At 31.1% G+C, this 11,107-nt stretch overlaps 2 protein-coding genes across 2 annotated transcripts; both read right to left on the bottom strand.

Moving 5' to 3' along the window:
• Window positions 1-6,239: 6,239 nt before the first annotated feature.
• Window positions 6,240-8,257, bottom strand: LOC112686220. Its single transcript, XM_025558422.1, has 8 exons — window positions 8,106-8,257; window positions 7,895-8,039; window positions 7,618-7,773; window positions 7,482-7,544; window positions 7,162-7,299; window positions 6,830-7,035; window positions 6,602-6,746; window positions 6,240-6,519 (listed from the first exon to the last, which is right to left on the bottom strand). The coding sequence occupies exons 2-8, from the start codon at window positions 7,985-7,987 to the stop codon at window positions 6,385-6,387; spliced, it is 936 nt and encodes a 311-aa protein (XP_025414207.1). The 5' UTR covers window positions 7,988-8,039; window positions 8,106-8,257; the 3' UTR covers window positions 6,240-6,384.
• On the bottom strand, window positions 8,163-10,990 carry LOC112686219 (eukaryotic translation initiation factor 4 gamma 3-like; the record flags this gene model as incomplete). Its single annotated transcript, XM_025558421.1, is given in 10 exon segments — window positions 8,163-8,182; window positions 8,291-8,498; window positions 8,623-8,760; window positions 9,313-9,501; window positions 9,596-9,655; window positions 9,749-9,982; window positions 10,112-10,256; window positions 10,324-10,400; window positions 10,522-10,728; window positions 10,853-10,990. Coding segments are annotated over 10 exon segments (1,404 nt in total), but the record flags the coding sequence as incomplete, so codon positions are not given.
• Window positions 10,991-11,107: the final 117 nt, after the last annotated feature.

Raw genomic sequence — 11,107 nt, 5'->3', positions numbered from 1 at the left:
ATTTAGATATTTACTATCGGATGGAACACCAGTAGAAAGGTTTTGGGAATTTTTCAATCCTACTGGACACGATGCGAAATCGTTGTCTGAATGCATAATATTCAATTTGGAAAAATCCCTAGAGTCACCACATATGTTGATTTGTCAGAGTTACGACGGCGCAAACGTGATGAGTGGACGTCTCAATGGTGTACAAAAAATAATAAACAATAGCTATAAAAATGCACATTTCATACATATGCTCATCAGCTTAGTTTAATTTTAATTCAAGCAACTTTTCAAAATTGTGAGATAAGAATTTTTTTTCAAACTTAACTGATATAACCATTTTTTTTTCCAACAGTCCACAGCGAGTTACGGTCTTAGATAAAATTTTTAAACACAGTTCCTCGATCATCTAATACTAGATGGAGTTTTAAAAGTTGAATAATAAATACTGTGTATGAGAATCTAAAGTCGTTAATTGAATGTATGAAAGAAATTGAATCAATATTTAATCAAACCATAGCAATTAATCAAGCTGGAGCTTTGCATCGGATGTTAATTGATGATAGATTTATATTTTGGTTAAGAGTGTTTCATTCTTTAATGCCCCATGTTGATATTCTATATAATCAACTACAAAAACAAACTATGGATTCAGTAGAACTCTCAAAGGCAATTTTTCGGTTCGAAGAAAATATATTAAAAGAAAGACAGAATATTGATAACATCTTTGAAACCTTTCAAAATCATCCAACGAAAAAACGAAGACATGATGATACTATTGAAATAAGAAAAATCGCTGCAAAAGAAGTATGTGACATTTTTATTGTCAACGTTAAAGAACGGTTTGATTATAAAAATCACTTAAATATTTCGCACCTATTTTTATCTACCAAATTTCCTATGTACGAAAATAACTTTCCAAGTGACCATTTTAATAAAACTATTGAAGCATATCCTTTTTTGGATGTTACTAAACTTAAAACTGAACTACAACTGTTCTACAAAAGAACTGATTTCCGTGATATTAATTCATCAGCTCATTTATTGAAATTTATAATTGAAAATAATTTAACACTAATATTTTCTGAAAGCTACAAACTCTTAAAAATAATTTCAACTATTTCAATGACTACAGCTGAAGCCGAAAGATCGTTTTCTACATTAAAACGTATTAAGTCATTTTTGAGAAATTCAATGACAGAATATCGACTTACAGCACTACTAGCAATGTTATCGATCGAAAAACGGATGATCAATAACATTCCAAACTTCAACGAAGAAGTAATTAACAGATTTGCAGAAAAAAAAGAGAGGAGAATCGATTTAACATATAAACATGTACCTGAAATATAATAATTTGTATTTACTTTATCATAGTATTTTTACTTGAAAATGTATTATTATTATTATTATGTATTTATTATTATTATACTTGTAAAAATAGGTATAAGCAAAAGAAAAAGTAATTGGTAAATAACTAAAATTTGAAAACAATTATTTAATACAATTTATAATATATATATATTATATTGGTTATTTTTTTTTTTTTTTTTTTTTTTGGATGTGTACTATTTCATTAAAAACCCACGAGCCGCCACTGAATAGTAGTAGTTCATATGTAACGTCACGTTCGCTGTTCGTCCCTCAGAATCGGCAAGAAGAGGATAAGCGATCGTTGAAAAAGGAGATCGACATGACGAGATCATAAAAACCAAACACCAGAGGATAAAAGAATTAGAAAACAATAACGTGGATCTTGATCTTTGACGGTCGATACGATCGATCGGTCGTAATGCGAAATATATCCAGACAAGAAACGGCAGTGTTTTCTCCGGTCCTACATTTGTATCAAATGTGTTCTTAATTGTTAATATAAAACAACAGTGAGTTGGAAATTGTTACAACGTTATTAATACCCGATTAAATAGGAAAATTATACATTATACATTATAGTTCATGAAAATATCTCGATTAAGTTCCCAATCTCCCGACACGATTTACGAGTTAACAAGTGAAAATAAAAATTAATTTTTTTTTCACGGTAGTCTAGGTATATTTTATTGTATGCTACAATCGTGTGCACGCAAAAAATGATAGTATACTCGAGGTACTTTTGATTCTACGATTATGTGTAATATGGATAATCATGTATTGTACCTATCTTGTTTAATATTTGGACATTTAAACATTTTGGAAACCTCTCATTGGAAGTTCCGGTAAAGATTAAAATAATATACTATTTAAAGTTTCCTATTAAAAAACGTTTTAAAGGCTTCCGTTTAAAGATCATACATTTTCTTGTATATTTCATGGAAACTTCCAGGAAGCTCTAAAAACAGGCTCTTGGGAAGCTTATTCGACCAGCACTTCGAATTCCTTCCGTAGTTAGGAATACTTGTACATCGAGCAAGAACATTAAAATGTAAATAACTATATTAATAATATTGTATAAATCATTGTTTTATGTAAATTTACACAACTTATAATTTAATAAACTCATTTTTAATTCAACTTCTATAAAATACCAGCATTTAATAGTCTTTATGATTTTTTAGTACTATTTTAATTATAAAAGAATAATAATTATATTACAGTGTTTTAGGAATCGCAAAAATAATAATATAATATAAAGTAAAATAAAAAAAAGAAACGAACGCACCTGCCGTAATTTACTTGAGTTTAACGTCAACGAACCACCCTCAAAGCTCCAGTTATATTCTTTTGCGTTACGTTACGTATTACAAATGTCATTTGTTTTACAATAAAACCTATCGATTACTTGAGATATCATAGTAGAGTTTAGTTCTCCCCATCCATTGTTCGCTAATAATATATTCTAGACCAGTATTTCCCAACTTCTTTTACCCGCGGAACCTTAACAGGAGATTGAACGTTTTGTGGAACCCCAATATTTTTTCTATAATATTAATACAGACATATGTTTTGTATACTTAAATGAGTGGGTTACTGGACACTTCCGGCACAAAAATGTCATTAATATAAAAAAAACAAGACGGCTTTAACATTTTATTTTGTTTATTACTATTACAATATTATAAATGTACTCGTACATATCAAAGCTTAAAATTTAATATTTGTCTCTCATTACCTCTAAGATAGATTCAATGAGAAGATAGGAATCTTTTCATAACTGTTTTTAAATTTGGAGTTATACTTGAAAGTTGGATTTGTAAGTCCGGAGCCGCGTTCAGTAGATTTTGAAACTTATTCTTAGTCTTTGTATACGCCGAAAAGCTACAAACTACGCACCACACATCGGGAAATGTGTCAATTCCAGTTTTATATTGAGTTCTATGTTCAAATCTAAATATTGCTAATTAATTTATATTTTCCCAAATTTCTCACGGAACCCTTCGCTCAAGTTCACGGAACCCTTAGGTTCCGCGGAACACCAGTTGGGAAACACTGTTCTAGACAACTAATAAAATTAGTGTTCACTTTCGATTTTCACTATTTGTTCATTTAATTAGGCTAAATATTCTTGAAAGTAGAATTTTTACAATTCTTATTAGTGATCTGTAGGGAGGGGAGTCAGGAGTTTAACTGATCTATAGTTAATATATGTTGACAAAACTGGCCTCTTGAAAACTCCTTATAATTTTGAAGTGTCTTGACGAATGCATCAGTTACCTCCAAAATGAAAGAAAAAGAAAAAAATGACGGACAAGTTGAAAAGGGAAAAATAGAAGTTGAGTAGTTAGACGGTGAGTTTGGATTGATTACCATCCTTTTTTTTTAAAGGAGGGCTTTCCAGATTATAATGATTCAAAACCCGATCAAAGCAACTGGACAGTTTTGTAAACTAAATAAAACAACACTTAGTTGTTCCGTAGTAGATACTCGGGTGTTGATGAGCCGGTCACTCATAAATACTATAAGGGTAGAGTGAGGTTTAAATTAAGTGAAAGAAACACAGGCTATAGTGGACTATGCTGGACACTTTCTGATACTCGCACAGAACACTCGAATCGTAAAATTAAGTTAAATGTGAAATAATCGATCGTAGTAAAAACTTGTCTCAAGAAGCTCCATGAAGTTTCCCAGCGGTCGGTGCGAACCTACGACCAACACACTAGTCTGCATTATGGGTAGAAGCCGGGTTACATGATGTTGTGCTAATGATATAAAAGGGAGTATGGAGAGATGGACTTTGAACCAGTCCTTTGAGGATTTGACCTACTTAAAATATCAATGTTGTATTATTTTTGTCTCGATTATTTAAATTGTGTAGTCTGTGCGCATATCAAAATAATCGTTTTTTTTTATTATTATTTAAAAATATTGATACGGTCCCTCGATTTCCGACGTCCCGTGATCGTGAATAATGCATAATTATACACTTGGTTGTTTTTCTGTATAATCACGTTCGTTTATAACTTAAATCCGTCGTGTTCAGGTTGATAATAATCTCACAGTGAATACCCAAGCAGACACACCAAGGTAAGAGATTAGATCAATGGTTCTAGAAAGAACCTTTTCTTATCGGTCGCGATGGTAGATCGACCGGAGCGATACAAAAACCGCGTGTAAAACCGCTGATAACTGTACGCGAGCTTCAGTATCGGAAAACCGTGTCCCGTTGTAGTAATATGAACTTGATCATTAATTGCCACCTCGTGTCAACGAGTGTCTTGGCAGCTACGCCGATAAACTCCGTCCATGGTGTAGATAAAAGTGCTATGGTCGTTCGTTGCCGTATTGTATCAACGAGTGTCTTCGCCGCTATGCCGATGGCTCTTGGTGTGGTATTCGATGTCTTGATTCCTTCTGCAGTCGGTGTATGTAGGTTTTAACTGTTTGAAGGATTATTGAAGACTATGTCAATGTCGTTAAATCGTCCGGTATATAAGTAATTTCCTGTACCGACTAGTAAACTATCTGGTCATATCACATCTGTTATAATAACCGTTTTCTTCGGTAGGCCACAATGACGCGGAATAGCATAACGTTCAACGTCCAAACTGGAATAGTAAGTTTTGAAACCTACAATAACTTTCCATAAGAGTAATCTGCATTCTGAGTCCAGTTTTTTAATCGTATCAAGTTATTTCGATGGCTCACACAATAAGTCATTCGTTCCTAAAATAGTCATTACGAATTAGAAGTCCAAATATTACATATATTATATTATACCCCTCCTAGGTAAACCGTTCTAATTTATACATGGGACTCGTCTATTCATCTTCGACTGGAGTTAACTGCACTTTATTTGGATTGATTGACTTTTATCGTGATGTTTTGATCAGTGCGCCTATTTGTTCTAAGAGAATGGCCATAACATATATGTATTATCATTATACGAGTGTATTGTGTGAGCAACAGTTAAACATATGAACAATTCTAGATAATAAATAACGATTAATGGTTATACGTGTTTTTCAGAAAAGGAAAAATTTTTAAGAATTAAAAATTTAAATGACGTAAGTTGTAATACATTTTTTATTATTTATTTATGAAATAAGAAATTTCAAGCTTTTTTATATCTAGTAATGACAATACAAAATGTCCCACCATGTAAATATATCATTTTTATTTTCACCTCTTATCCATAAACTGTTATAATTTTCCAATTTTTTCATTATACAAATTCCAATATAGTTACATCGTATAAGCTCAAAAAAATGTAGTTAACATACGTAAATATCCAATGATTATTATCTGAGTATTAGATATTTCAATTTCTAGACAATGGGTATGAACATATTTTTAGTTATATATTTTTTTTTATATTTATTAACAGTTATAAATATAAATTATCATTTATAGATTGCTTTTACATAACGCCTTGGATTACTACAATCGTTCAATTCCGATACAAACAGTATCTTCTATTCGGATATTATAAATTCGTATCGGTATTCAACGATTGCAGTAATCTAAAGCGTAATGTATAAGCAACCTATTAATAATAATCCATATTTAGAACTTTTAATAAATATACAATAGAATATAATTATAGAAATAATATTCATACCCCTTGTCTAGAAATCGAAATACCTAAAACTCAGATAATAATCATCGGATATTTACGTAGATTACGTTATGTTATTTTAAAAATACCTTACACGATACGACAGTATTAACATGTATATAATGAAGAAATCTGTAAAGTTATTTTTTTTTAGTGATCAAGGAGTAAAAACCAAAATTATATAAGTATTGTGAAAATTACAATTGAAAAATAACAACGAAAAAAAAATATTAATTTCTAATATTTTCATGATGGGGTAACAGCTATTATTTTTAAATAAATGAATGTTCTTATTTCGTTTGAGGATATGTGGATTTTAAAATTATTTATGTAAGGATATGTAATATTTCCTCATATGTGATAAGCCAATGGAAATAAAAGGTATTTTCTTTGACACTATTGTACTACGAGACCCATTTTTTGTCCCATAGTTCTGCAAGTGCTTTCAGAAGCACAACGCTACGTCGGGAAAATATTCCATCTGCGTCATTCGAAATCCTATCCTTCAGTCTCCTGAGTATTTTTTTCAAACTGTACCCCTGGAATAGTACAAACGCATACGCAATATTTTAATCCGCGATCTATAAAATATAGTTATTCAACTAAGATTTGTTCAATTACTTGTTCTATTTTTTTCCCGGCCACTTTTAGCAGGCCACAAATATTTTCCAATGTGTTGTTCGACAGTTTTTCCGGTACAATTTTTAAAAATTCTTCTAGAATATGGGCTGATAATAAGTTTTCGTTGAATAATTCGCCGATGAATCTTAATTTATTATACATAAATAATTATTAATTTATCTTTCTGATAACTATATAAATCATAAGGCAGTGAGCGACAATTATTACGTGTACGATTGTACGGGCGTGAAATCGTTTTCACTTGTACTCTTCTGAACCCCAGACAGCAATAGCTTGTTACACCGGATCGCGATCTGTTTCTTCAACGAAGTAGGCTTAATGTTTCTCCCTTCTACCGCACCACTTGTTGAAACATCCCGCAACGAAGAGCACACGCTTACCAATTCTGGAATAGTTTCGGGATACTTTGTTGCCTAAAACAAATTAAAAAATATTATGTCCATCGTACAGCTGATTTAAAGGAAAATGTAATAAAATTGCATATAAACAATTGTTTTTTTCTTTTTTAAAAATCAAATAAATATTAATAATAACAATACCCGTTCGAACAGAAAGTCGACTGTTCTTTCCATCACATCCACATTCTTTAGATGTACAGACAACTCATTTATTTTGGTGTTCTTATTGTTCGCAGTTATGGAGTTAATTATCGTTTCAACGGTACTGTAAACTTGTAACTGAAAATATATTAAATTATCTATTTTAAATAGTGTTCAATCATTTATCATAAATAAATAAAAATATATTGAAATACAAAAACTTTATTATAGTATCTAATTAGTGAAAATAAATATATTCGTTATTCAACGAAATAAAAATTAAATTTATGAGTTAATATTGATTTAGAATAATGAAATACTGTTCCATCTTCTGTCAATGGTTTATTTCTCATGTCCGATTCTTTTTCGGTTTGGGTATTAATCTATAGAAAACCATATCAATATTTTAGTAGTTTTATTATTAATTACGGACGGTTCTACGAAAGAAGTCCCTACTTTTGTCTCGTCCGTCGACGGTGACTCATCTACGGGAGGTTGTGGAATGTCGGGGTTCATCATCTTCAGCGTGCCTAGGATCATTGACCGTAAGCCCGGTGAAAATTTTGTCTTGTGCGTATTTGAGTATTCCCACAGCTTCTCCAACACGCCACTCTACAATTGTATTGTTAACACATGATTAATATAAACGTATTCAACGTATTATGTTGGGCTAGTTAAGTTTTATTTGGAATACGATTTAAAATTAATGATTTTACGGTCTGACGAAACTTACATGATTTATCGTACTCCCAACGTGTTGCAATATGATACATACGCATTCTAAAGGTAATTCTTTTTTACTCTCTATTAGTTTCGCTAAACACATTTCTAGTATCGGTGGTACCGAGATGTTCAAATTTAGAAGTTCACATATGAATCTGTAAGCAATACGGTCACAATTTTTATAACTATTTGATAAATTATCGGATGTAGTAAGTAGTTACCTGCAGTTTGCCACTGAACGCTTTCTATGATCTATTTCATTTTTATCGAATTTCGATTGCAGTTCATGCCTAGTTTTCTGTAACGATACACATAAATATATGTTTATGAAACTTATCCCATAATATAACAAATCAACGAGATAACATTGTTGTTTATTGAATCTCTAATAGTATGTAATTTATACTTTGTTTTTTGCAAGATTCAATTTCAATCCGTTCTTTGGTCAAAATACGTTTTCGGTTGTACATCGACTCGAACGTCTCTTGGCACATGTTTATTAAAAGTTTCCTAAACGAAATAGTTTTCTTGGAGTCTTCCGACTGAATCTCCTTGTTTTTCATAGCCGAACAAATGTGAACGTATTGCGGTATCAATTCTGGTTTGTCTAGAGCCTTTTAAAAATATTTAACTATGTTTGAATAGTCTCAAAATAATATGTTGAACTAACATAAAGTATAGTATGATATGATCGCATGCATATTTTCTGGGTGAAAAAAAAAAATAGAAAATATATACCTTATGAAACAAATCTTCAACAACACTTATTAGGCAATCATTCGTTTTAATCGGCAATAAAGTAATACTTTTCGCTGATGAAATCATATTTTCTGTTGTAATGTTGTCGAGAATGGTTCGAAATTCTTCCCGGACCGCCTAATCGAATAATAATAATAATAATAATAATATTTATTTAAATTAAATACATATTTAACACCCCAAAAGGTAAGAGTATAGTATGTGTAACTAAATATCGCTAAATTAAGAATAATTAAATACAATTGATTTAAATTAAATATCCATTTATAAATTATAAACACAAGTTTTTAATTTATAACAGTAGTCGAAATAATTATTAAATAAATAATTAGTCCGGCGGTGCACCGGACTATTAGTAAGTTATTTCTATACTATCTTTATCTATACAATTCTTTTTTTGTAGTAATTCAGGATAGTCGATAACACCATTCAGAATTGTATACATAATCATGATATCATATACTAATCTTCGAGTTTTAAGCGGTTTTTAACCTACATAGTTTGCAATTTCAACAGTGTTATTATACGGATAGTTAGTTTTAAAAGCGTAAAAACGTAAAACATTCTTTTGTATTTTTTCTAATTTATTTAAAATCAATTATCTAATAATCCCAAGAGTTTTAGAATTATATTACGAAAATAAATCACGGTCCAACTGATATAATTTACTTGTACTCCAGTATTTTCGTTTTTCAATTTTTGGTAACTATCTGCGTTACTGGTCTCAGATCTTATAAATGGCAATACTGATGTGTTTTCGCCCCTTACCGCTTCACTAACCCTCACTATTGATGATGAATTATTAAAACCGCTTATATTTGCGCCTTTTGTCAAATCGTTATGTTTGCGTTCATCGTCCTAAAAGAAAGAGAAAAATGTATTATTTTACTATCCGAAATACTAAAATCTTGGTTAACATTTTAGATTTATATAAATTAAAACAATCATTTACCTTTTGAGTTTCGTTTGGCGGTTTTACTTTTAACGCGTAATTTGACTGATGAGCGAATCTCTAATAAAAAGACGATATAATTATATTAGCATAATATATTTTATAATACAATTCAACTAAATAATTTTCAAATGAAAAATATAATTTTTTTACCATTGGCAACTCTGCAGGTTTGTATTGGACATACGTGGATGGCTTGTATTCGGGTTTTTTTACGTTTGTAAGCACTTTGTTGGTGCATATTGCCGGTTTGGTACGAGCATTCCGCGGTACCCAATTGTTATCTTTTAATTCTATGATGTCTAATATCATAAACCTTATTCTGGTAGAAATCTTAGTTTTATACTCTGAAGATGTATATTCTTTTAATTTTCCGAACACAACTTTCTATAATTACATAACATATGATATTATAGTGTTTGATTGCAATGGCATTTTTAGACAAGAACGTTTATTGTGTATAAAAATAATTCAACTCGAACCGTTATATTACAGATATTATGAGATGATTCTTACAGTGTTTAATGTGCTCCCTGCGTGCTTTAATATGTTACAGGCGCATTCCAATGATTCTTCATTCGGCGATTTCAGGAGGTGATCAATACACGCTTCCAGTGTGCCGTTCGAAAGTATTTTCACTTTGAATAGTTCGCACATGAACCTGAAAAGTAATTGATATCGTTTTAAATCATTAAGATTCATTTTGTTCTTATTCCATTGGTCAGTACCGGCAATTTCCTACAGACTTTTTTCTGTGGACCAATTCGTCCTGGTCGTAAGCAGACTGCAGTTGGTTTTTGACTTCCTGAAAAATTACAATCGAATTGCATAATATACTTGTCGTCGATAAAAAAAAAAAAAACATTTTGGGTAAATTGAAGCATATGTAATATTGTAGATTTTTAAATTCGATTTGTTTGCTTTACTTGATCATTGCATCGGCTTATCTCCTCGAGGCTTTTTACCATATTCTGTTCGTGGACGTGCATTATTTCGAATCTGTCCTTACAACACTTTGTTAATAACTTTTTAAAGGACGTTTTCGCCGCTTTTTTTTCCGATTTCACCTTTTTGTCCTCCAATGCAGTACAAATGTACGCGTACTGAGGGGTGAAATTGGGTTCAACGATCGCCTATTGTTTGAAAATAAAATATGAAAATCGTTTATTGCCAAGGCGTGATCTGGCGATTCACACGACATTCAATCGTCAAAAAAACGTGTGCATATGTCATTTATATCTTGAATTTCCGAAATACCTTTTGAAACAACAGATCAATGACGGTCTTTAGCTGTTCGTCAGTATCTAATGGCAGTGTCGTAATGCTCTCTGCCAACTGAGTCATGTTTTCCGGTGATATCTTGTTCAGAATCGACATAAATTTTTTCCGGATTTCCTTTTGTGACAAAAAAATGTTGTAGAAATCATGTAGATATTCGTGCATAAATGTACAAAAAATATCAAATGTTCAATGTGAGCAGTTGTCCATCTCGCGTTATCATCGGGAAGACTT

This window comes from Sipha flava, unplaced genomic scaffold, assembly GCF_003268045.1.
Source record: "Sipha flava isolate LNK unplaced genomic scaffold, YSA_version1 300_pilon_pilon, whole genome shotgun sequence".
Classification (NCBI taxonomy): domain Eukaryota; kingdom Metazoa; phylum Arthropoda; class Insecta; order Hemiptera; family Aphididae; genus Sipha; species Sipha flava.
The sequence above is the reverse complement of the archived record's forward strand: the minus strand, read 5'-3'. Positions and strand labels throughout refer to the sequence as shown.